Below are 26,825 nucleotides of genomic sequence, written 5' to 3'. Positions count from 1 at the left end.
ATTCAGTGACAATTAAAATTTGTCAACCTCTTCAATCTCGTCTTCTCACCTCTCTAGGTTCTAAACTCAATATATCGATATGCAAAGGTTAGAATACTATCTAACAAAGGTGAGATACTAATTAACAAAAGGTGACAATTTTTAAGTAAGTCCTTTGGAATGTAAAATTTTTTAATTAGGTCTCTGAACATTTTTATTGGGTCCCTAATTTTTTTAAACTTGGTCACTGTCGTATGACAAACCTAATTACAAATTCAGGGATCTAATTGAAAAAATAATTCGGGGATTTAATTAAAAATTAATAAATACTCCAGGGACATGCATATTTATTTAACCCTTTGCAAATCTCCTCTTTGAGATTGACTTGTAAAGATGTAATGTTGTAAAAAGAATAAATGAAAGGAATTTTGTAAATTGAAAGAAAATTATCGCCATAAACTTTGGTAAAAATTTTATAGTTCTTTCTCCACCAAAAAATCAGAGTATATTCCCAAACGCAATTTGGACTTGACTTGAGCCATTCCAATAAAAAAAGATTTAAATGTAATTTTAGTCTCTTTATTTTTCACAATCCATAATTTTAGTCTTCTTATTTTAAAATAAAAACATTTAGCAGAAGGAAATTACACCCCATAAGTCTTTTTAGAACTACACATGGTTTGAGATACAAACTTTAAGAGTCTCTCTGTCTCTTTTATGTACTGATTCATTGGCTTGGTTCCGAGAAACAAATGGTTGATTTGGTCTTGAATATCAAACATTCCGTATCTAATATACTCATAAGCATGTTTACCAAGAATATCTTGGAACCTCCCAATGAAGTTTCCATATGCTGGCAACAAAATGTTTTCTAGCGACTTCATTATTTGTTCCCTTAGCTGCATATCAAAGGCAACCCATCTAGATTGAATGCTACATAGATCCTTAAAGTGGTTGTTGAACAATTTGAGCTTGTCTTTCATAGACTCTGCGTTAGCATTAGGCTCCACAAACCGATCATCGTTCTCTAGCTTCAACAAGTCTAGCACCACATTCCAAGAGCTTCTTTGATAAAGTTTGAGGTTTTGTTGAATTTTTGCTGTGTATTTTTTGAAACAATCAACGTCTAACCCCGACTTTTCGGCACATAGCTCCACCAACCTCCAATTATTCATCATGAAAAAGTACCGTCTTTCTCCCAAATGTTTGCTCTCTGCCACCCATTTTCTCTCCAAATGCTTCATTATTCGATCAATCTGCAGAGAAAGTGAAGATGTTCCCGCTCCATTATGCTTCGAGGTCTGATCGGCCAAACCAATGAGGTAACTCATGACATTAAGGTTCCCCGACAAATATCAGTGAAACAAAGATCAGCCAGAGAAGAGAACCCCTCGAAGACGCTATCACAGAGTCGTCGCTCACTGGGAATTAGTGTTCTAAGAGCGACCTGGATAGCCTTAATACGTCTTCTAAGAATGTAATCTTCAAATGCCAACAATCTACTTTTCTCCACATTGATCTCTGGCAAGCCTAATAAATTTATTAAGCACTCCTTTAAGCTTTCCCTCCGCCAATTACAGTACACCTCGTAGCACTCCTGTGCAAACCCAACGCCGATTACCAGCTTTATAGTTTTGCGAAGGTCATTGATTTTTCCCCAAGGTAGCGCATCAATCACAAAGTTACTGTCAATTACTACTGGTTTGGAATTATCTTCAAGGTATTCCTTCACAAGCTTAGAAAGCATGTTGGTGACATTTGAATTGCCCTGCGGAAGTGCCCTGATACAAGTCATGAGTTGTGGCATGATACTAGCATTATCTGTACGTAGCGAATTGACATCAATCACTACTGAATGCTCATCCTGGACTCCAAGATTCTGGTATGGCGTGGTATATAAAGAGGAACGAAGAATAATAAGGGCATAGCTGAAACCTACTCCAACAATAACTAATGCCAATTTAATCTTCAAGAGTTGTACTATTAGACATCCCAGGAAAAAATAAAGAAAATCCACTTCAAATCCACACTCAGTTTGCCTTGACAGGCTGAGGGACACGATAGCAAAGGCAGCAGAAGAAATCAAGCTATATGCATCTGGTTTTCGATTCACAACTTTATCCGCAAAATAGGAATACACAGATGTAATGGTCAAAACCAAGAATGCTAAATGAGCTTTGAGTCGGAGACTAGTTGAGTATTGCCATACCTTTGGAAAAAGACTCCAAAGGCAGATGAAGAGACTAAAAACACTGTAAAGAAAGATCTTCAACAAGCTCCACTCTCCGAAGAGAGAGTTGAAGGAGGAGCTGAGACCATAACAGAGTAGTCCAAGAATAGTTGAAACGAACCCCACATATCTCCATACTGCTTCCTTCTTCAGCCATCTCGCCATCTGGATGGTCAAAGAAGTCATGTTTTATCTGAAATGGGAAAATAAATACTTTCAGACGGGATATGTGGTTAAAGTTGGATCCTCTTGAGCCTTTGCCTGCTGGAAAACATAAAGAAACAAAAGGTGTGTGGTTAAAGATTGAAAGAAGGAAAGAAAGAAAGATAAGGAGAGAAATAGGAAGGAGAAAGATAGAGAGAATGCTAGATAGATATACAGACTAGAGAGCAAACATTTTTATTTTTTGGCTCAGGATTAATTAGAAACCCACCCATTTATTGAGAAGAAATTTCGAGTGAAGGAACAAAAAGTCTAAAGCAATTGACCTATCAGTTTGTTTTATTGTTTTTCCACACTGAAAGATCAATGAATTTATGATGAAATTTCAAGGAAGTCACGCGTATGAAATTTTGAAGAAATGGACCAACAACAGTTGAAAGAAAAACCAACAAATTTCCATACTGCTACCTGCTTCAGCCATGTCACGATTTGTGTTGTCAAAGATTTCACGTTTTCTCTGAAGTGATGAAGAGTTGTTTTAACAGATAGATCAATTTATAGAGAGCAAGCATTTCTTATGTAGGAGATGATCCGTTTGTTCGGACGAAATTTCGCAGAAAGGGACCAAAACCTGGTCTATTGTAATACTCTTTTCCGATCTCTTTTTTTTTTTTTAATAAGAAACAAGTTTCAGTGTATCTTATTTTATCATAAACAAGAGGTAATAAGTTATATTTCTCTTTCACGCGGATGAGCGATGACGTTAGTTTCAAGCAAAGGGACCCAAGCTAGTGTTATTATTAAACTCATATATATACTCAATCAACCAGTATAATTTTTCACATTCAATATACCCAAAACTAGTGTTACTATTAAACTCATTTTAGCGTGGACTATTTTTTTTTATTTAAAAAAATGGTTGAATTATATATGTATTACATGCTCCTTCCCTGAGCTTCCTCTGACCAGTTATATGCCCTAATATTTAGTAGATATTCCAAAGTTTTATTTTCTTAATAATATAATATACTGCATGCAACGAACGAAATTGTAAAGGACGAAGTTGTTTACTACCGATGTTTTTCGAAAATTGACAAAAGGATTCAGAATGTTTGAGTCTGTTATCTAAAAAATAAAAAATAATGTTAGAGTCACTGATTTTGTTGTGGATCCAGACGAGTGTTAGTGCTGGTACCTAGTGAAATTTCTTTTGAGATTTTTTTTTATATAATATCAGTTTATACTTAAATCTTTGTATATTTTTTATTATTTAATCTAATTCTAGATAATGGTATTAGAAATTTAAAATCAAAATTCACTTTAGATTCTATCATTTTAAATTATGCAGATAAAATGCAAAATATTACAATTTTTTTTATTATTTATCTAATTATTATAAATATTCTTTTAAGACTTAAATAACCTTTTCATCGTTATAAAGTAAACTGTTTTTATTTTATTTTAGTTCTTTAAAGATTTTAAACTTTTTTTAATACTTGTGTTGAGTAAATGATGGAATAATTATGTTGGTAGCTCATTCATTTGTCACGTCTTTTAGGCACTCAAGTGAATTTTCCATAAATTGTGTAAACTTTAAAAAACTAAAATAAAAAAAAATCTTTACATTAAGCATTGAAATAAAAAATCTTATTTTGATGGCATTTAATTTTATTTAAAAAATTAAGTTGTTATAAAAAATTAGTCCTTATATATTATTGAACTAATCAATACTTTTCATTTGGGATTGTTTGTTTGAACTTTTATTATCTATTATTTTATTAGAATATGTTAATGAATGGAATTATCACAAGTTAATTAATACTTCCTTTTATCACTTTTATAAAACTCAGTTAACAAATTTACAAAAACTAACAAAATTAATTAATTTAGTTGATAACATTAAATTTATATTTTTTTAATTACCTCTAATATTAATGAGACATACGCTTATTCTATTTTTAAAACATTTTTATTATTTCTAATTATTTTAACTCTTCCAACAGTAGTATACTATTTATCACTCTACTTAGCGATGGATTTAATTCATTTGGTTGAGCAATGGGTCGAGGATACATCCTCTGATCTTAATCAACTAAAACATTTCTTACAAATAAAATAAAATTATGATGATTCACTCTAAACACTTAAGCGGATAATAAAATACAAGGGATCCTAACAATGCATGCAGATTTTGAGATCAGAACAAAAATGAAAGTCTATTCTCAATTGCAAATTGGACTTCAACTTGAGCCATATATAACTAAATAGAAACAAGACCAAAAGGAAAATAAATTTGCGATTCTAAGAAGAAAACCGAGAATGGCATATGGTACAAGTACAAGCCATAAATGTGACACCCTCTACCCCTCACATATATATTAATAAAGGAATAAAAATTCAAATATTAATTAAAAGTATTTTTAAAACATTTTTAAATACAAGCTTTTCAAATGGGTAAAAGGCTCACATTCACTTTCTTTTACATCATATTCAAACTTGTCCAAATAAATAATAAAGTCATCTCGACTCAAAGAAAGTCATATAAGTCTCATACAATTAATATAGAACCTATATCCTAATGTCACATCCTATCAGAGCGTGGTGTTCCCGTGTCCTCTAGCATGAGGTTCTTCATAGTCATCCACCTATTCATCTGCTCCCCCGAACACAAGTTCAAGATCATCACAGGATCCAAACACAACAACACACAGGGAGTGAGTTATCACATTCCTAGCTAGCTAATAGAGAAACAAGACAATTAAATATACATATTATATAAATGAGATACCACTTGCTTAAACATAGCTCACGTAACTTCACCACTTCGTCATTCAAAATTCACTTTTCAATTATCAATCACATTACACAAGAATCCCACACTTCGATCAAGATATAATAACACATCAATTAGCAAGCATATGCAATAGTTATGCTAAGACTCAATTCTATATGCAATGTGGTACCATGTCAGTGAAAAACCACCCTGGGGCGCTTAGGAGTACATAACGAGACACACCACACAATGGGTTTGTCAGGTCACTCTCACTAAGTAAGATCATAGGGAGACCAGTCAGGGTCACGATGTTTTGCGAGAATGCTCCAACCATATGAGATCAGCATAGGCTTAAAGGAGCACTCAAACCCGGTGACCCCCAAGGCCTACACTCCGAAGAGTCCGTCAGGGCCTCTCCCTCCTGATTCAGGTCCAACCCCTAAAATAATTTTTTTTTTTACATGCAGACACTGCTCATGAATTATACAATACCCACGACCTTACACTCGTGTTTTAAACACGTTCAACACAATTGCGCTACGATTTAACACTGGTTCCTAAATAGGAAACCTACATTTTCTCTTTAACACTGCGCATCAACGCTTTTCTCAAGATAACGCTGGTCGGGTATTGTACAATTCATAGCTTACAACACAAGTAATTTCACATCAAGTGTTAACTACACACTTATCCACAACTAGAACTCATTCACAATTTCACCATCACATGTTTACACGTATCTCACAAATTAACACATGTTCAACTTTACACTTATACTCAATCTCAATAACAATATTATAATCTTAAAGCAACATGTTATTCTACAATTCATCACATACTCACAATTTGAATTATCATTTCATATCCTCAATATAACAATTTATATAAAAGACTATCACAACATGAGGACTAAACCCCTCAAATAATATTACACAATTATATCCAAATCATAGGTCCAAATATACAAATATCAAGAGCACAATTTATCAAGCAATTTTCATCAGGACATCAATATTTTATTTATAATCATAAAGGAAAAATTGCAATTTAACAAAAATCCCAAAATAAAATCCCAATTTAATCCTCTAAGGATCCCTACACATGTTCTCACTAATCCCCAACTGTGAATAACTCATCCCTTACCTCTAAGCGGGCTCACGTATCTTCAGCCAGCGATAGCAACATCTCTAGCGGTTCCCGGAAATTCTTTCAATTATTCATCCGACTGCTCCGATAGAATTCCCAAACGTCAGAGAGACGGAGAAGAGATTGAAATCTCCACTTGTACTGTCTTCATACGATTCCTTTTTCTCCCTCCACGAATATTATCTCGCAAATCCCAACGGTGGAAGCGTGAGGAATTGAATTTCTAACAACATATCCAAATTTAACAATAATCCAACGGTTAACGAAACCGGGATCGTAGTTTTACCAAGACAGCTCTGGGTTTCTGCGGGAAAGAAAAAGGCTACAATGCGAAGGGTTTTTCTCTCAGTTCAGACATGATATCAAAATTCCCAACGGTGAGAATGCACGGAATTGTGTTGCGAACATGATACTCAAATTTCACAACGATCCAACGGTGAACGGGTTCGAGATCGTCATTTTTCTGAGACTGGTTTGGTGGGTTGCGGGAAAAAGAAAGGGTTTTGAGAGGAGAAGGGGAAAAACGGAAATGAGGCCAAAAGGAGGCAGCTGACTTAACATAACTATTTATACCTAGGGTACTCAGCCTATTATTTGCTCTATATTTATTTATTTATTTATTTATTACTAAAAAGCTTTTTAAATTTATCTACGAAAAATTGGGATGTTACAATAAATCTTATTAGAACTACTCTTATGATAGTAATAAAAAAAAGAGTATATATTTAGTTTGATACAAGCTTTAACCGACTCTCCTTCGCTTCCATCTTCTGTGTCATTGGCATGCACGCTTCCAAGTAACAAAACGTTGATCGAGTTGGTCTTGAACACCAAATATTCCATATTTAACGTAAGTATCAGCAGCATGTTTACCAAGAATATCTTGAAATTACCTCCCAATGAAGATTCCATACTCTGGCAACATGTTTTGTAGTGATATTATTATTTGTCCACTTAGCTGCTTATTAGAGGCATACCATGTAGATTGAATGCTACATATCTCCTCAAATTGCATGTTGAACAAATTGAGGTTTTCTTTCATAGACTGTGCATTGGGAGGTTCTCTACCTTTCAAAAAGTCTAGCACCATATTCCAAGAGCTTCTTGATAAAGTTTGAGGTTTTGTCGAACTATTGTGCTCGTTGATCAGGTTGTCTTTGATAGATTGTGTCCACTAACTCATCGTCCTCTAGCTTCAAAAAGACCAGCACCATTTTCCAAGAGCTTCTTTGATAATTTTTTATGTTTTGTGGAACTATTGTTGCGCTCTTTTGCAAAACATCAGGGTTTATTCCCAACTTTGTTGCCCTTCGCACTATGTACTTCCAATTATTCATCATGAAAAGGTAGCATAAAGTAGGGTACTTGTAGTATTTGGACCTTGCTGCCCGGTCTCTACCCAATCTCTTTATTATTCGATTAATCTGATTAGAAACTGAAAATGTACCGGTTCCATCAGCAAACTTGCAGAATTCTCCTAAATTTTGCTCTGTGTAGTCCATGACTCAACAAAACATTGGATGATCTGTGGCATCTGGCCGAACAATTACTTCACAAATAGGTTACAAAAAACATTATCTTTCATTTTCATGAAAATATTCCTGCATGTTACTCCTACACTCTGTTTGGTACAATGGAAAAGATAAGGAAAGCAGAGAAAAAAGGAGGTTTGGTTGAGTGAAAAAGGGAGGGATGTTTTTAAACTTTCAGATGACACCCACATGTTTTTATTTCCAATCTAAATTAAGTAGAAACAAGAAAAGATGTACACTGTTGAGATGCTTTTCCCAAGTTGCCTTCCTCTTAAGTATAATCGATTATGCTTTACAGCGTAACGGTTTTCTTTCAAATTCAGCATGTGGCATCAGCCTCAAGGTCCACAACACCTACTCATGTCTAGCCAGAGCACTTCAATAAATATTTAAAATTATCAAGCTTAGGACCGCATGAAAGACAATTACAGAACAATATTGGGAAGAACCATAAGTACAGTTTTTTTTCTAATAAAAATCCTTGTAACATGTGGGCATAGAATGTTGTTCCGGAGCACGTACGTTTTAATGGAGCACGGTTTCATAACCACGCAGCATGATTTTGTGAAAACTCTAATTTATTTTCTTCAGCTAGCTCTGGCTCACACGAACTCAAGTGTCCAAAATTTAAAAATAACTTACATGGTTTTTTTTTATAAAAAAAAATAAAAAAACTCAACATTTTTATACTTAGAGGTAAAATGATATTTTCATCAACGTATCATTTTTTTTTACCTACTAAACAACTTTAATGCATATATTTTTTCTGTATTCCATTGCATTTGACTCCAACCAAATGTTTATTCTATTTCTCTTTTTTTTCACATATTTTTTCCTTCTTTCCCTTTGTTTTCTCACAACCAAACACAGTTCTAATCTGATGTGGGCTGTCCTTAATTCCTTAACCAGAGACTCCTGAAGCACTGATTGACTATCAGGAATAGGTCACGCAATGTCTCACACATGTCAAGGATATTTGAAAGCATATCAGCATAATTCAGCAATTTAACTGTGTCTCCCAGGGAGACCTCAGTGAAACAAAGATCAGGAACAGAAGAGAAGAGAACCCCGAGAAGACAAGCGATCACAGAGTTGTCGCTCACTTAGAAATAGTATCTTAAGAGCCACCATGAGAGCTTTAATCCATCTTCCAATAATGTACTCTTCCAATTGTTTCCCTTCACGTTTCTGCTTCATGTTGATCTCTTACAACTCATAAATTACAAATTACAGTACACGTGGCAGCACTCCTTTTCAAACCCATTGTCCACCATCGGCATTATAGTTTGCTGAAGGTTCTTGTGTTAGTTATAATTCAGTTAGCTAGTTAATTTTGATTTGTTTGTAATTGTTAGAAACTCACCTATATAAGGGAGTCATTGCTTGTACAACAACTCTCTGTGTGAGTGAAGCTATAACAAAATTTCACTTCCTATCAATTTCCCTATCCCCCTCTCCATATGTGTGTGCATATTCTCTCTTCCCTGAATCTGTAAGTGTGAGAGTGTTCAACATCTTGATAATCTGTAAGTGTGAGAGATGGTAAGAATTGCTTTCACAGCAGACAAATATGTAGAGATTAGAGAGAGAGCGCATTTTCTACGTATAGGTTGAGAATCTCTCCTGTTTCTTCAGATGAACTTCGAGGAAAGGGATACAAAATCTTGTCTTGTGTAACAAGTATTATATTGGGTAAATAGCTAAATCTGGTCTCGTATTTCAAACTTCACGGATTAATTTGTTATTAAATTATTTGTTGGATTAAGTAGTCGCATTTTTTACAATTTGTCAATGCTTCACACTTTCATGGACAAATTTGATTATTTATCTTATATTTATCTTTAATGTGTATGAAAGTTCAAGGAAAGTGACCAAAAGTCTAAGGGTAAATAATCAAATTGGTCATTGGTCCCTGAAGATGTAATGCACTGATAAATTGGTCTAAAAAATACAAATTTAATTTTTGGATGTGCAAAAACTACAACAAATTTGTTTTGTTGTTAAATTTGTGAAATCATTTTGTCATTAGGTTGTGATATCCAAGGACCAATTTAAATTGTATTTTTTGAGAAATAATTTAATATTAAGTTATAAAATTAAGGAATCAATTTGTCATTAAATTATGTATAGGATTAATTTTTCGTGCTTTTTGTACATTTAGTAACTAAATTCGAATTTTTCTTTTTTGAGAGACTACTTTATTAAAGAGAAAATACAAAATTTACTAATTTATCGTGGATCTAAAAAAACATATTGTAGTCCAAAAATAACCATGGAGTACAAAGAGCTATAAACAAGACACCCCTTGAATGATGTAATGTTGCAAAAATGTTTAATTGGAAGCATATTTAATTACTTAAAAATAAACTTAGCACGAATTAAGCAATGAGTTTTAAATTCATTTTTAAACGGTGGCATCTTTGGATTGACTCCATAAAATGTAATGTTGCAAAAGGGAAAAAGAGGCTTGAAATGGAAACAAACTTGTAAATTGGAAGAAAATTATCGCAACATAGCCGTCGACAAATTTTTTTACAGTTATTTCTCCCCCAATAAAACCAAAGTATGTTCTCCTTTGCAACTTGGACTTCGAGTTGATTCATGCCAATCTAAAATACAAAAACAACACAGAAAGGAAAAATGTGTTTGCATTCTAAAAGGAAAACATAGAAGGGCATGTAGTACAAGTCATAAATCTTATTACAACAACTTCTATGATAACAAAAAGTTTATATATCAGTTTATGCAAGCTTTAACAATTTTTCCTTGTCTTTCAGATACTGATTCATTGGCATGCTTCCAAGAAACAAATGGTTGAGTTGGTCTTTAATATCAAACAATCCATATTTAATATACTCAGAAGCATGTATACCAAGAACATCTTGCAACTTCTCAATGAAGTTCCCATATGCTGGCAACAAGATGTGTTGGAGTGACATTATTATTTTTTCACTTAGCTGCTTATCAAAGGCAAGCCATCTAGATTGAGTGCTACATATATCCTTGAAGTGCATGTTGAACAAATTGAGGCTGCCTTTCAGTGACTCTGCGTTCGCATTAGGCTCCACTAGCTCGTTGTTCTCTAGCTTCAAAAAGTTTAGCACCATATTCCAAGAACTACTTTGATAAAGTTCGAGGTTTTGTTGCACTTTTGTTGTGTCTTTATGGAAACAACCAAGGTTTAATCTCAACTTAATTGCCTCTAGCTCTACACACCTCCAATTATTCATCAAGAAAAAGTAACGCAAAGCAGGCTTGTCGTAGTTTTTGGACACTGTGACAAGTTCTGTCTCCAATCGCTTAATTACTTGATCAATCTGATCAGAAACTGAATTAGATTTTGCCACTTCATTAGCAAACTTGGGGTATTGTTCTAAAATTTGCTCCAAGATCTTTTGTGCCCGACTAGTAAAAACGAGGTAGCGAATGACGTGTTTGGTCATTAGGTGAACCCTGCCATCTGCCGGGGCAATTACCTTGGTCTCTGGGATATGGAAAATCACATTTTCCATGTTCATGAAAATGACCCTGCTTGCCTCACCTAATTTGTCATGGACTTTCATTACTTCCTTTACCATTGACTCAGGAAACAACGATTGAAACTCAGGAATCAGGTCACGCAATGTCTCAAACATGTCAAGGATTTTGGACAAACGCCACTCTGAAGGGCTTCCACTTGCAACAGCTTCAGCAAAATTGAGCAATTGAATCAGGGCTCCCCTACAAACCTCATTGAAACAAAGAGCAGCAACAGAAGAGAACCTCGAGAAGATGCAATCACAGAGTCGTCGCTCACTGGGAAATAGTATCCTATGAGCAACATTGACAGCTTTAATCCATCTTAAAATGTAATATTGAAATTCCCTCTGTTCAAGTTTTTCCTCGATGTTGATCCCTTGTAACCGTAATAAATTTATTATGCACTGCTCTAAGCTTTCCCTCCGCCAATTACAGTACACATCGCAGCACTCTTTCTCAAGTCCATCGTCCACCATGAGCTTTATGGTTTCCTCAAGGTCGTTGATTTTTCCAGATGGTAGCGCATCAATCACAAAGTTATGGTCCACACCAGCTAGTTCTGATTTATCATCAAAGTATTCTTTTGTATGCTCCAAAAGCATGTTGGTGAGATTCGAATTGCCCTGCCTAAGAACTTCAATGCAAGCCATGAGTTGTTGCATCATACTAGCATTATCACGTTGTGCATTATCCCGTTGCCCTTCGACAACGATATCTTGCACTGCTGCTACATCAATATCAGTACGGCCCAGTTGATCAACGAAAAGCACTACTGCAGAAGTATCAGTAGTACTAGCCAGTTGATCAACTTGGGCCCCAAGATTATGGTGCAATGCGGTGTCTAAAGAGGAACGAAGAATAATAAGGGAATAGCTGAATCCTACTCCAACAACAGCTAATGCAAATTTAATCTTCAAGAGTAATACAATTAAACATCCAAGGAAAAAATAAAAAAGATCCACTTCAAATCCACACTGAGTTTGCCTTGAGAGGCTGAACGACATGATAGCAAAGGAAACACATGAAATCAAGCTATATACATCTGGTTTTCCATTCATAGCTTTGTCAGCAAAATAGGAATACACAGATGTGATGGTCAAAACCAAGAATGATGAATGAGCTTTGAATCGGAGACTCGTTGAGGTTGAGGGTCGACATACCTTTGCAAACAGATTCCCAAGGCAGATGAAGAGACTAAAACCACTGTAAAGAAAGATCTTCAACAAGCTCCACTCTCCAAATAGGTAGTTGAAGGAGGAGCTGAGACCGTAACAAACAAGTCCAACAATAGTTGAAACAAAACCAACAAATCTCCATACCGCTACCTGAGTCAGCCATCTAGTCATTTTGATGGCCAAAAGCGTCATGTTTTTTATGTAGTGAGTAAGAGTTGCTTTAACAGATAATATATACAGACTACAGAGCAATCATTTCTGGCTTAGGATGAGAAACCCACCTGTATCTTCAGATGAAATTTCAAGGAAAGGGACAAAAACCTTATATGCTATAATAAATTATAGGATAAAGATCCGTCCACATCCATGCTATTAATTAGACACCTTTTAACTCATATGATATATGATAAGAAGAAAGATATATAAAATGAACTTAAATATATTTTTTTTATTTTTAATAAATATTTAATTTTGATGTTTATTTTTTAATAAATTTTTGTTTTAGCATAAGTTGTTAATAAGATAACAGTTTATTTTTTGTTATTAATATTTTATCTTACTTCCTGATAAATTAATAAATTTTATTTTAATTCAGACCAATAATAAATATAAAATTTATTAATTTATTAAACACTAAAAATTAACAAGGAAAAAATTATTATTTTATTAAAAACTCAACATAAAATAAAAATTTGTTAAAAATAATTCAAAAATTAAATATTTATAAAAAAATAAAAACATATAATAAATTCATATATCATATTACCTACAAAGTCTCTTCCACGCGGTTGAGTAATGACGCGGTTTGAGTGGTTTGAGATACAAATTAACTTTTAAGACTCTCTCTGTCACTTTTAGGTACTGATTCATTTGCATGCTTCCGATAAACAAATGGTTGATTTGGTCTTGAATATCAAACATTCCGTATTTAATATACTCATAAGCATGTTTACCAAGAATATTTTGGAACTTCCAAATGAAGTTTCCATATGCTGGCAACAAAATGTTTTCTAGCAACATTATTATTTGTTCCCTCAGCTGAATATCAAAGGCAACCCATCTAGATTGAATGCTACATAGATCCTTAAATTGGTTGTTGAACAATTTGAGCTTGTCTTTCATAGACTCTGCGTTAGCATTAGGCTCCACAAACTGATCATCGTTCTCTAGCTTCAACAAGTCTAGCACCACATTCCAAGAGCTTCTTTGATAAAGTTTGAGGTTTTGTTGAGTTTTTGCTGTGTATTTTTTGAAACAGTCAACGTCTAACCCCGATATGTGGTTAAAGTTGGATCCTCTAGAGCCTTTGCCTGCTGGAAAACATAAAGAAACTAAAGGTGTGTGGTTAAAGATTGAAAGAATGCTAGATAGATATACAGACTAGAGAACAAGCATTTTTATTTTCTGGCTTAGGATTAATTAGAAACTCACCCATTTATTGAGAAGAAATTTCGAGCAAAGGAACAAAAAGTCTAAAGCAATTGACCTATCAGTTTGTTTTATTGTTTTTCCACACTGAAAGATCAATGAATTTATGATGAAATTTCAAGGAAATCACGCGTATGAAATTTTGAAGAAATGGACCAAAAGTCTTTCACAACAAGTCAAGTTCCATAAAAGAAAAAAAGTTTAAAACACTTTTAATTAAATAAAGCCATCCCAGGATATTCAAATTTCGAGTTACCAATTTTTCACAAAGCCATCCTAGGATATTCAAAAGTTTTAATTTTTTTTATTCTTATAATTTAATATATTATTTTTCATTTTCGTCTTTATAAAAAAATGTTTTAATCTTCTAAAATGTGTTTTTTTTTTCATCCTTAAACCGTTTTCGATAACTTTTTTTTACTATTTAAAATACCTTTTTACAGTTCAAAGCATCGTCTAAAGTCCTTTAAGAACGAAAATAAAATAAATATATTTTGTAAGGATTAAAAAGAAAAAAAAAATCAAGTACAAAAAAAAAAACTAAATTACATGGACAAAAAAAGTATTTAAACCTATTCAAAATGATTGAGCCATTGATTTTGTTTTGGATCGAGAAGACAATCTATCAAGTGTTGTTAGTGAAAATTTTTCTGAGGACTCTCATATTATTACTTAGTCTTTTTTTTTCATTTTTGTCATTGTAAATATTCTTTTAAGACTTAAATAACCTTTTCATCTTTATAAAGTAAACTGTTTTTTTTAGTTCTTTAAAGATTTAAAACTTTTAGTTTTAATACTTGTGTTGAGTAAATGATGCAATAATTATGTTGGTAACTCATTCATTTGCCACGTCTTCTAGGCACTCAAGTGGATTTTCCATAAATTGTGTAAAATTTAAAAAATTAAAATAAAAAAATCTTTAAAGCATTGAAATAAAATATCTTATTTTGATGGCATTTAATATTATTAAAAAAATTAAGTTGCTATAAAAAATTAGTCCTTATATATTATTGAACTAATCAATACTTTTCATTTGGGATTGTTTGTTTGAACTTTTATTATCTATTATTTTATTAGAATATGTTAATGAATGGAATTATCACAAGTTAATTAATACTTCCTTTTATCTCTTTTATAAGGCTCAGTTAACAAATTTACAACAACTAAAAAATTAATTAATTTAGTTAATAACATTAAATTTATATATATATATATATATATATATATATATATATATATATATATATATTAAATTACCTCTAATATTAAATGAGACATACGCTTATTCTATTTTTAAAACATTTTTATTATTTTTAATTCTTTTAACTCTTCCAAAACTAGTATATTATTTATCACTCTACTTAGCGATGAATTTAATTCATTTGGTTGAGCAATGGGTCGAGGATACATCATGTTTTGTAGTGATAATATTATTTGTCCACTTATATAGCTGCTTATTAGAGGCATACCATGTAGATTGAATGCTACATATTTCCTCAAATTGCATGTTGAACAAATTGAGGTTTTCTCTCATAGATTGTGCATTGGGAGGTTCTCTACCTTCAAAAAGTCTAGCACCATATTCCAACAGCTTCTTGATAAAGTTTGAGGTTTTGTCGAACTATTGTGCTCGTTGATAAGGTTGTCTTTGATAGAATGTGTCCACTAACTCATTGTCCTCTAGCTTCAAAAAGACCGGCATCATTTGTGACACCCTCTACCCCTCACATATATACAAACAAGGAATAAAAATTTAAATATTAATTAAAAGTATTTTTTAAAACATTTTTAAATACAAGTCTTTCAAAGGGATAAAAGGTTCACAACCACTTTCTTCTATATCATATCCAAACTTGTCCAAATAAATAATAAAGTCATCGGCTCAAACAAGGTCGTCTAAGATTTCATACAATTAATACAAAATCCTATACCCCAATGCCACATCCTATCAGAGCGTTGTGTCTCGACGTCCTTCAGGACAAGGTTCCTGAAAGCAATTCACCTAGTCATCTGCGCCCCCGAACACAAAGTTCAAGATCATCACATGATCCAAACACAAACAACACATAGGGAGTGAGTTATGACATTCCTAACTAATAGATAAGCAAGACAAATAGATATACATATCATATAAATAAAATAAAACTTACTTAAATATAACTCACATAATTCCACCACTTTGTCATTCGAAATTCACCTTTTAATCATCAATCACACTTTTCAATCATCGATCACATTACACAAGAATCACACACTCCGATCAAGACATAATAACACATCAATTTCATAATAAACAATTAGCAAGCGTATGCAACAGTTATGCTAAGACTCAAACCTATATGCAATGTGGTACCATATCAATGAAAAACGATCCTGGGGCGCTTAGGAGTACATAACAAGACACACCACACAATGGGTTTGTCAGGTCACTCTCACTAAGTAAGATCATAGGGAGACCAGTCAGGGTCACGATGTTTTGCGAGAATGTTCCAACCATATGAGATCTGCATAGGCTTAAAGGAGCACTCAAACCCGGTGACCCCCAAGGCCTACACTCCGAAGAGTCCGTCAGGGTCTCTCCCTTCTGATTCAGGTTCAACCCCTAAAATCATTTTAGCACACAGACACTGCTCATGAATTATACAATACCCACGACCTCACACTCGTGTGTTAAACACGTACAACATATTGCGCTACAATTTAACACTGGTTCCTAAATAGGAAACCTACATTTTCTCTTTAAACACTAGTTCCTAAATAGGAAACCTACATTTTCTCTTTAACACTGCACATTTACACTTTTCTCAAGATAACACTGGTCGGATTATTTTACAATTCACAGATTACAACACCAATAATGTCACATCAAGAAATAATCACACACTTATTCACGACCAAAACTCATTCACAATTTCACATCTCATAATGTCACAATCCACCATCACATGTTTTTACGTATCTCACCATTCAACACCTGTTCTAGTTTACACTTTTACTCAATCTCAATAACAATATTATAATCTCAAGGCAACATATTATTCCACAATTCATCACATATTTCATTTATAAGTACTGCTCATGAATTATACAATACCACGACCTCACACTCATGTTTCAAACATGTTTAACTCAATTGCGCTACAATTTAACACTGGTTCATAACTAGGAACCTACACTTTCTCTTTAACATTGCGCATAAACACTGGTCGGGTTATTGTATAATTCATAGCTCACAATATAATTAATGTAACATCAAGTGTTAACCACATCCACTTATTCACAATCAAATATCATGTCCACACTTTAACATCTCATAACATCACATCAACCATCTCATAACATTCCTAATGATATTCATAAGGTACAATATACACATGTTCATCAAATTTAACCATAATATTCTCAAATTCCAACACTTAATAATTTTTGGAATCATACTATAACACTCTACAATATTATTTACATAAATTATTAATATAAATAACTACCTCTATATATATAAACTAGCATACATCATATTGAATCACAAATTACAAGGTAAGCTTTCAATGCACAAATTCTAAATAATTATATGAACACTTTGGTCAATTTCAATTATGATATTAATTTTTTAAATTATATATAAAAACCTAAAAAGCAAGAAAAAGAGAAAATACAAAATCAATATCTCTCTCTAAATTTCTCCTTACTTTATTTCATCAATTCATATTAATTAGAAAAAATACTCAATTTATAGGGTTCACGCTCAACACAATAGCATATCAATTTCACAATAATTGGTCTGTCAAACATATATAATTCACTGTAATAATTATAAGGATAAAATGAAAATTATAAAAACACCACAAAACCTATTCCAATTGATATCTCTAAGGATCCCTACACATGTTCTCATTAATTTCCAATTGTGAATAACTCATCCCTTACCTCTGAGCCGACTCATGTGTCTTTAGCCAGTGATAGCAGCATCTCTAGCGGTTCCCTGGGATTCCTCCAATTATTCCTCTGGCTGTTCCGATAAAATTCTCAAACGTCAGAGAGACGGAGAAGAGATTGAAACCTTCACTTGTACTGTCTTTATGCGATTCCTTTTTCTCCCTCCACAAATATTATCTCATAAATCCCAACGGTGAAAGTGTGCGCAAATCCAACGGTTATCGAAATCGGGATAGTAGTTTTACCGAGATAGCTCTGGGTTTCTATGGGAAAAGAAAAGACTACAATGCGAGGGGTATTTCTCTTAGCTCAGACATGATATCGAAATTCCCAACGGTGAGACTGCTCGGAATTGGGTTGCTAATGTGGTTCTCAAATTTTAGGACGATCCAACGGTGAATGAATCCGCGATCGTCATTTTTCTGAGATAGGTTTGGTGGACTGCGGGAAAAAGAAAGGGTTTTGAGAGGAGTAGGGGAAAAACAAAAATGAGGCCAATAGGAGGCACCTGACTTATCATAGTTATTTATAGTTAGGGTACTCAGCCTATTATTTGCTCTATATTTATTTATTTATTTATTTTTACTGAAAATACTTTTTAAATTTATTTACGAAAATTTGGGATGTTACACCATTTTCCAAGAGCTTCTTTGATAATTTTTGTGGTTTTGTGGAACTATTGTTGCGCTCTTTTGCAAAACATCAGGGTTTATTCCCAACTTTGTTGCCCTTCGCACTATGTACTTCCAATTATTCATCATGAAAAGGTAGCATAAAGTAGGGTACTTGTAGTATTTGGACCTTGCTGCCCGGTCTCTACCCAATCTCTTTATTATTCTATTAATCTTATTAGAAACTGAAAATGTACCGGTTCCATCAGCAAACTTGCAGAATTCTCCTAAATTTTGCTCTGTGTAGTCCATGACTCAACAAAGCATTGGATGATCTGTGGCATCTGGCCGAACAATTACTTCACAAATAGGTTACAAAAAACATTATCTTTCATTTTCATGAAAATATTCCTACATGTTACTCCTACACTCTGTTTGGTACAATGGAAAAGATAAGAAAAGCAGAGAAAAAAGGTGGTTTGGTTGAGTGAAAAAGGGAGGGATGTTTTTAAACTTTCAGGTCACACCCACATGTTTTTATTTCCAATCTAAATTAAGTAGAAACAAGAAAAAATGTACACTGTTGAGATGCTTTTTGGTGACACCCACATGTAAACGTTCAGGTGACACCCACATGTTTTTATTTCCACACAATGGGTAAGTCAGATCACTCTCACTAAGTAAAATCATAGGGAGACCAGTCAGGGTCACGCTGTTTTGCGAGAATGCTCCAACCATGTGGGATTGGCACAGAGTTAAAGGAGCACTCAAACCGGGTGACCCTCAAGGCCTACACTTCGAAGAGTCCGTCAGGGCCTTTCCCTCCAGATTCAGGTCCAACCCCTAAAATAATTTTTTTTTGCATGCAGACACTGCTCATGAATTATACAATAACCACGACCTCATACTTGTGTTTTAAACACGTTTAACACAATTGCGCTATAATTTAACACTGGTTCCTAAATAGGAAACCTACACTCTCTTTAATACTACGCATCAACACTTTTCTCAAGATAACACTACTCAGGTTGTTGTACAATTCACAAATTACAACACAAGTAATGTTACATCAAGTGTTAACCACACACTAATTCACAACCAAAACCCATTCACAATTTCACATCTCATAATGTCACAATCCATCATCATATGTTTACATGTATCTCACAAATTAACACATGTTTAAATTTGCACGCAACATGTTATTCCATAATTCATCACATATTTCATTTATAAACACTGCTCATGAATTATACAATACCCACGACCTCATACTCGTGTTTCAAACACGTTTAACATATTGCGCTACACACACACACACACACACACACACACACACACACACACACACACACACACACACACACACACACACACACACACACACACACACACACACACACTCTCACACACACAGAGAGAGTAAATCACAATTAATTTAATATTACATCAAAAGAAATTACTACTAGGCATTAACCTTACAACTTCCTTTAATTTATTATTTTAGTATTACAATAAATATATACACATAACATGTTGATCATCGTTGTGGAAAAATTAGAACAAGATAATAATTTGTATAAAACAAGTCATTGAATAATATTATTTAGAATATAATTAACGTTACTAAAAAAAACTCAATTTTTTTAAGGGTTCACACTCAACACAAGAACACATCAATTTCATAGCAATTTCTCATTGGGACATCACTGGTTCATCAAACATATATAATTCACAGTTATAATTATAAGGTTAAAATAAAAAATTACGGAAACACCTCAAAACTCATTCCAATTGATACTCTAAGAATCCCTACACATGTTCTCACTAATCCCAATTATGAATAACTCATCCCTTACCTCGATGTAGTCGCTCAAGCATTCTTCGTTATCAATTGTGGGGTTTCTAGTGCTCTCTAGAGCTCCTCATCCAGTTACTCTGTTAGGATTCCCAAACGTTAGGGAGAAGAAGAAGGGATTGAAGCCCCCATTCCATGGTCCTACGTGCAATGCATCTTTCTCCCTCCACAGACATTATTTTCTAAATCCCTACGCTGAAGACATGTGGAAATGAATCGTGAACCACATATCAAAATTTCATGACAATCCAACGGTTAACAAGTTTGGGATCATAGTTTTACTAAGATAGCTCTGGGTTTCTACGGGAAAGGAAAAGTTACAATGTGAACGGTATTTCTCTCAGCTCCGACATCTTTTCATAATTTCCAACGGTGGGATTTTTCGGAATTTAGTTTCAAACCATGTGCTTAAATTTCATGACGATGCAACGATGAATGATTCCGAGATCGTCATTTTTCTGAGACAGGTTTGATGGTCCGCGGGAAAAAAAAGGATTTTGGGAGAAGGAGAGGAAAAAAACGAAAATGAGAGAAAGATAGGGCATGGTCAATATGAAAACTGACCTAACACGTCTCTATTTATACCTAGGGTACTTATAACTTATTGTTTACTCTATTTTTTTTATTTTATAAAAAGAAACTCTATTTTATTCTCTATCAAATAATAAATAAAATACTTTTTTTATTTTTTCTCAAACCATTATTTTAATCAATAAAGTTATTTCTTATTTATTTAATTATAAAAACCTCATCATTTTTCTTACTCTATTTATTTATAGATAACAATTAGTTTACGAAAAATGGGATGTTACAACCACAACATAGATCTTTTATTGCTACTATTACTAATGATGTTGACCTACATGTTATGAACAAGCTGCTTCTCAATCTCATTGGCAAATAGCAATGCAATCTGAGTTGGCTGCTTTAAAGGCAAATGATACTTGGTTTCTCACACCTCTTCCTCCTGGAAAGCAAGCTATTGGTTATCGTTGGATCTACAAAATCAAGCACAAATCAGATGGTTCTCTTAAACGCTATAAAGCACGGTTAGTAGCAAAAGGTTACACACAACTTGAAGGGATTGATTACCATGACACTTTTTCACCTACTGCTAAAATGGTTACAATACGTTGTTTATTACAACAATGCTTTGGTTACAATACGTTGGTCACTTCATCAACTTGATGTCCACAATGCATTTCTTCACAAAGATCTTTCTGAAGAAATTTATGTCTCTTCCTCCTAGTTTTCAGCGACAGGGGGAGAACCTTGTGTGTCGCCACAACAAATTCTTATATGGATTAAAATAAGTCTCTCGCCAATGGTTTGCCAAGTTCTCTACAGCTATTCAAGGTGCTGGATTTATTCAATCAAAAGCAAATTATTCATTGTTTACATGTAAGAAAGGGAAATCATTTACTGCCTTATTGATCTATGTTGATGACATCCTCATAACTGGTAATGATCTCAATGCCATAATTGTTCTTAAAAAGTTTTTGCATAATCAATTCCGGATTAAAGATTTGGGTGACTTGAAATATTTTTTGGGCATGGAGGTTTCTCGGTCAAAGAAAGGTATATTCATTTTGCAAAGAAAATATGCTTTGGAAATTCTAAAAGATGGAGGATGTTTGGGAGCTAAACCTGTGAATTTTCCCATGGAGCAAAATGTAAAATTGTCAGATGAAGGAGAATTGTTGAAAGATCCATCCCCATATAGACGACTTGTAGGATGCCTAATTTATTTGACTGTTACTCGTCCGGATATCACCTACTCAGTGCACATATTGAGTAGATTCATGCATGCTCCTCGCAAACCTCATATGAAAGCTGCCATGCAAATATTGTGGTATCTAAAGAACAATTCATGTCAAGGTTTATTTTTCTCTTCCCAAAATGATTTATCTTTACGTGCTTTTTGTGATTCAGATTGGGGAGGTCGTCCAATATCCAGAAAATCAACTACAGGGTATTGTGTTTTTTTTGGTATCCTCTCTAATTTCTTGGCGAACAAAAAGACAAAAGATAGTTTCTCTATAATCAGCTGAAGCAGAATATAGAGCTATGACAGGCACATGTTGAGTTGTCTTGGCTATGTTCATTGTTGAAGGATTTGGGGATATTGCACTCAAGGGCAGCACTGTTGTATTGTGACAACAAAGCAGCTCTTCACATTGCGTCTAATCCGGTATTTCATGAAAGAACTCGACATATAGAGATAGATTGTCATTTTATTCATGATAAAATTCAAGATGGTTCAGTTGCAACTGAGTATGTTCCTTCAACAGAAGAAGTTGCCGATGTATTCTCTAAACTACTAGGGAAGGAATCCTTTCTTACAATGAAGAGCAGGTTAGAAGTTCTTGATATCCACTCTCCAACTTGAGGGGGAATGTTAGGAAAGTCAATATTCTATGATTCTTATTATTATGAGAGTTAATTGTATCCCATGATTCTTGCTTTAAATATGGTAACAGTCAGTCATATTAGAATAACTTGATTGTAGGAATAGATTGCTGAGTTATTGGAGTAGAATCATCTAATTAGATATATGTATTTGTGTATATATTGACTCTATGATTCAGAATGAAAAAACAACCAAATTATTTTCATCTTTTCTTTCCATTTTTATACATAAGTGTTTTTAGAACTACAAACCTGAGATACAAACTTTAGAAGTCTCTGACTCATTGGCTTGGTTTCGAGAAACAAATGGTTGATTTGGTCTTGAATATCAAACATTCCGTATTTAATATACTCATAAGAATGTTTACCAAGAATATTTTGGAACCTCCCAATGAAGTTTCCATATGCTGGCAACAAAATGTTTTCTAGCGACATTATTATTTGTTCCCTCAGCTGCATATCAAAGGCAGCCCATCTAGATTGAATGCTACATAGATCCTTAAAGTGGTTGTTGAACAATTTGAGCTTGTCTTTCATAGACTCTGCGTTAGCATTAGGCTCCACAAACCGATCATCGTTCTCTAGCTTCAACAAGTCTAGCACCACATTCCAAGAGCTTCTTTGATAAAGTTTGAGGTTTTGTTGAATTTTTGCTGTGTATTTTTTGAAACAATCAACGTCTAACCCCGACTTTTCGGCACATAGCTCTACCAACCTCCAACTATTCATCATGAAAAAGTACCGTCTTTCTCCCAAATGTTTGCTCTCTGCCACCAATTTTCTCTCCAAACGCTTCATTATTCGATCAATCTGCACAGAAAGTGAAGATGTTCCAGCTCCATTATGCTCCGAGGTCTGATCGGCCAAACCAATGAGGTAACTCATGACATTAATGGTCATTACCTTAATCTTGCCATCCATGGCTCTTACCATTATCTTCGCCTCTGGGTTATGGAAAATCATATTTATCACTTTCATAAAAATGTCCCTGCTTGCTTCTCCTAATTCGTCATGGATTGCCATTGCTTTTTTTACCACTGACTCTGGAAACAACGATTGAAACTCAGGAATTTCGTCACGCCATGCCTCAAACATGCCAATGATTTCGAACCAACGCCAGTATGAAGGGCTAGCTCTCGCAAACACAACAGCAATATTCAGCAATTGAATTGAGGTTCCCCGACAAATATCAGTGAAACAAAGATCAGCCACATAAGAGAACCCCTGGAAGACGCTATCACAGAGTCGTCGCTCACTGGGAATTAGTGTTCCAAGAGCGACCTGGATAGCCTCAATACGTCTTCTAAGAATGTAATTTTCAAATTCCAACAATCTACTTTTCTCCTCCACATTAATCTCTGGCAAGCCTAATAAATTTATTAAGCACTCCTTTAAGCTTTCCCTCCTCCAGTTACAGTACACCTCGTAGCACTCCTTTGCAAACCCAACGCCCATTACCAGCTTTATATTTTTGCGAAGGTCATTGATTTTTCCCGAAGGTAGCGCATCAATCACAAAGTTACGGTCAATTACTACTGGTTTGGAATTATCTTCAAGGTATTCCTTCACAAGCTTAGAAAGCATGTTGGTGACATTTGAATTGCCCTGCTGAAGTGCCCTGATACAAGTCATGAGTTGTGGCATCATAGTAGCATTATCTGTACGTAGCGAATTTACATCAATCACTAGTGAATGCTCATCTTGGACTCCAAGATTCTGGTATGGCATGGTATATAAAGAGGAACGAAGAATAATAAGGGCATAGCTAAAACCTACTCCAACAATAACTAATGCCAATTTAATCTTCAAGAGTTGTACTATTAGACATCCCAGGAAAAAATAAAAAAAATCCACTTCAAATCCACACTCAGTTTGCCTTGACAGGCTGAGGGACACGATAGCAAAGGCAGCAGAAGAAATCAAGCTATATGCATCTGGTTTTCGATTCACAACTTTATCCGCAAAATAGGAATACACAGATGTAATGGTCAAAACCAAGAATGCTAAATGAGCTTTGAATCGGAGATTAGTTGAGTGTTGCCATACCTTTGGAAAGAGACTCCAAAGGCAGATGAAGAGACTAAAAATACTGTAAAGAAAGATCTTCAACAAGCTCCACTCTCCGAAGAGAGAGTTGAAGGAGGAGCTGAGACCATAACAGAGTAGTCCAAGAATAGTTGAAACGAACCCCACATATCTCCATAGTGCTTCCTTCTTCAGCCATCTCGCCATCTGGATGGTCAAAGAAGTCATGTTTTATCTGAAATGGGAAAAGAAATACTTTCACAGACAGATATGTGGTTAAAGTTGGATCCTCTAGAGCCTTTGCCTGCTGGAAAACATAGAGAAACTAAAGGTGTGTGGTTAAAGATTGAAAGAAGGAAAGAAAGAAAGATAAGGAGAGAAATAGGAAGGAGAAAGATAGAGAGAATGCTAGATAGATATACAGACTAGAGAGCAAGCATTTTTATTTTCTGGCATAGGATTAGAAACCCACCCATTTATTGAGAAGAAATTTAGAGTGAAGGAACAAAAAGTCTAAAGCAATTGACCTATCAGTTTGTTTTATTGTTTTTCCACACTGAAAGATCAATGAATTTATGATGAAATTTCAAGGAAATCACGCGTATGAAATTTTGAAGAAATGGACCAAAAGTCTTTCACAACAAGACAAGTTCCATAAAAGAAAAAAAGTTTAAACACTTTTAAATAAAATTCTTTGATTGGATTTGAAGATTTTTCTTTACAAATTTCTTTTTAAATTTTAAATTACGAATTTAAAGATTTCATAAATTAAATACATCCGGTTTTGTGGTTTTGTCACAAAAATATGAAAAGGTAAGGTTCTTCTGTTTTTATGACTTTCATACATGTTTTGCAATATTTTTTTTTCCTTTGCTTAATTTTGTCTTACAATCCATAGATTCATACAAATCGACACGTAAGATTGCAAAAGATAAATTTCAGTACACACACCCATTTGCTTCTTTTTTAAAAAAGAAAAACCAAGTATGCATGTTATCAAGCTTCGTAATTATACAAAATTTCACTGCTTTTTGTTTAACTAAAACCAAAATAAATATTAGATTTTTGTTCAGTTCAACTTTAATAATCTAATCAAATTTATTTTGATGTAGCTTAGACTTTAATTGTTATTGTGGTGCCATGGAACTACAATTCAATCAGTGAAGTACAGAGAATAGCACCAGTGTTAACTCATTGGCAAGTGTACCAAATCGTTACAAGTAGTAAAGTTCTCGGAAGTCCGAGTGTCGAATCCACAGGGACTTTGTTTGTACTTAGATTAATGCAAATCCAATTTAAAAGCAAGAGATAAGAATTTAAAATAAAAGATAAAGAAAGATAGAAGATAAAGTAAAGAAAAGATAAGATATTTAAAGATAAACTTAGAAGAGAAAAGAAAAGATAAGATAAAAGAATTAAAGATAAAATTAAAAGATAAAGAAAAAGATAAAAGATAAAAAAAAGATTTAGATAAAAGATAAATTCAAGATAAAATAGTGTTAGGAACTGACTTGCCTTATCTGCCTAGGATGTATGAGTTTATGATTTTTTCTTTATCAATTCAGGTGATTTTATCCCACCCACATCTATTCATTTACTTGCCCCTGATGCCTCACGATGACAAGCCTATTTTACCTATCTATCCCCCAAATGCCTTTGCAAAGACTCAATAGATAAAATGCATGAAGTTCTAATTCTAGATGTTTGCTTTGACGCATGGGCATAATGCAACCACTCTATGCCTAGCAATGATTTTATTATGATATCTTTTCTTCTTGTTCTATTAGAAGTTATCCTCTTCCGAGCGTCTAACCCCTAAAACTAATGCATGCATATCTTCTTTAAATCTTATTTAGAAGTTACCCTCTCCCGAGCATCTAACCCCTAACAGAATATAAAGATGAGTATGCAAGGTAAAAACAGAAAAGAAAATAGGAAAGAAAAACCTGGTATTGCATTGATAAATAGTGAAGAGTACATCATACATCACATTGGCTTCTAGGCCTGCCAGACCCTAACTAAGGGTTTAGCCACTCATGGCC

At 34.0% G+C, this 26,825-nt stretch overlaps 4 protein-coding genes across 7 annotated transcripts; all 4 read right to left on the bottom strand.

Moving 5' to 3' along the window:
• Window positions 1-536: 536 nt before the first annotated feature.
• LOC102667375 (uncharacterized) lies at window positions 537-3,034 on the bottom strand. Of its 4 annotated transcripts, none has more exons than XM_041009077.1 (2): window positions 2,643-3,034; window positions 537-2,473 (listed from the first exon to the last, which is right to left on the bottom strand). In XM_041009077.1, exon 2 carries the CDS (start codon window positions 2,393-2,395, stop codon window positions 1,307-1,309), a length of 1,089 nt encoding a protein of 362 aa, XP_040865011.1. In that variant the 5' UTR covers window positions 2,396-2,473; window positions 2,643-3,034; the 3' UTR covers window positions 537-1,306. The 4 variants fall into 4 exon arrangements, with proteins under 4 accessions (XP_040865011.1, XP_040865013.1, XP_040865014.1 ...); XM_041009079.1 differs by having other exon boundaries at window positions 2,840-3,034; XM_041009080.1 differs by having other exon boundaries at window positions 537-2,470; window positions 2,840-3,034.
• Window positions 624-1,223, bottom strand: LOC121173458 (exocyst complex component EXO70B1-like). Its single transcript, XM_041009071.1, has one exon. It carries the CDS (start codon window positions 1,221-1,223, stop codon window positions 624-626), a length of 600 nt encoding a protein of 199 aa, XP_040865005.1.
• A 7,356-nt stretch (window positions 3,035-10,390) lies between the features above and the next one.
• Window positions 10,391-12,813, bottom strand: LOC100788866 (exocyst complex component EXO70B1). Its single transcript, XM_006596385.4, has one exon. It carries the CDS (start codon window positions 12,706-12,708, stop codon window positions 10,564-10,566), a length of 2,145 nt encoding a protein of 714 aa, XP_006596448.1. The 5' UTR covers window positions 12,709-12,813; the 3' UTR covers window positions 10,391-10,563.
• A 10,119-nt stretch (window positions 12,814-22,932) lies between these two features.
• LOC100788341 (exocyst complex component EXO70B1) lies at window positions 22,933-25,267 on the bottom strand. The gene is made up of 2 exons (XM_041009095.1): window positions 23,662-25,267; window positions 22,933-23,568 (listed from the first exon to the last, which is right to left on the bottom strand). The coding sequence occupies exons 1-2, from the start codon at window positions 25,009-25,011 to the stop codon at window positions 22,981-22,983; spliced, it is 1,938 nt and encodes a 645-aa protein (XP_040865029.1). The 5' UTR covers window positions 25,012-25,267; the 3' UTR covers window positions 22,933-22,980.
• Window positions 25,268-26,825: the final 1,558 nt, after the last annotated feature.

The sequence above is a fragment of the Glycine max genome, chromosome 14 (assembly GCF_000004515.6).
Source record: "Glycine max cultivar Williams 82 chromosome 14, Glycine_max_v4.0, whole genome shotgun sequence".
In the NCBI taxonomy this organism is placed as follows: domain Eukaryota; kingdom Viridiplantae; phylum Streptophyta; class Magnoliopsida; order Fabales; family Fabaceae; genus Glycine; species Glycine max.
Note: the sequence above shows the minus strand (reverse complement) of the source record. Positions and strands in the feature narration are given on the sequence as shown.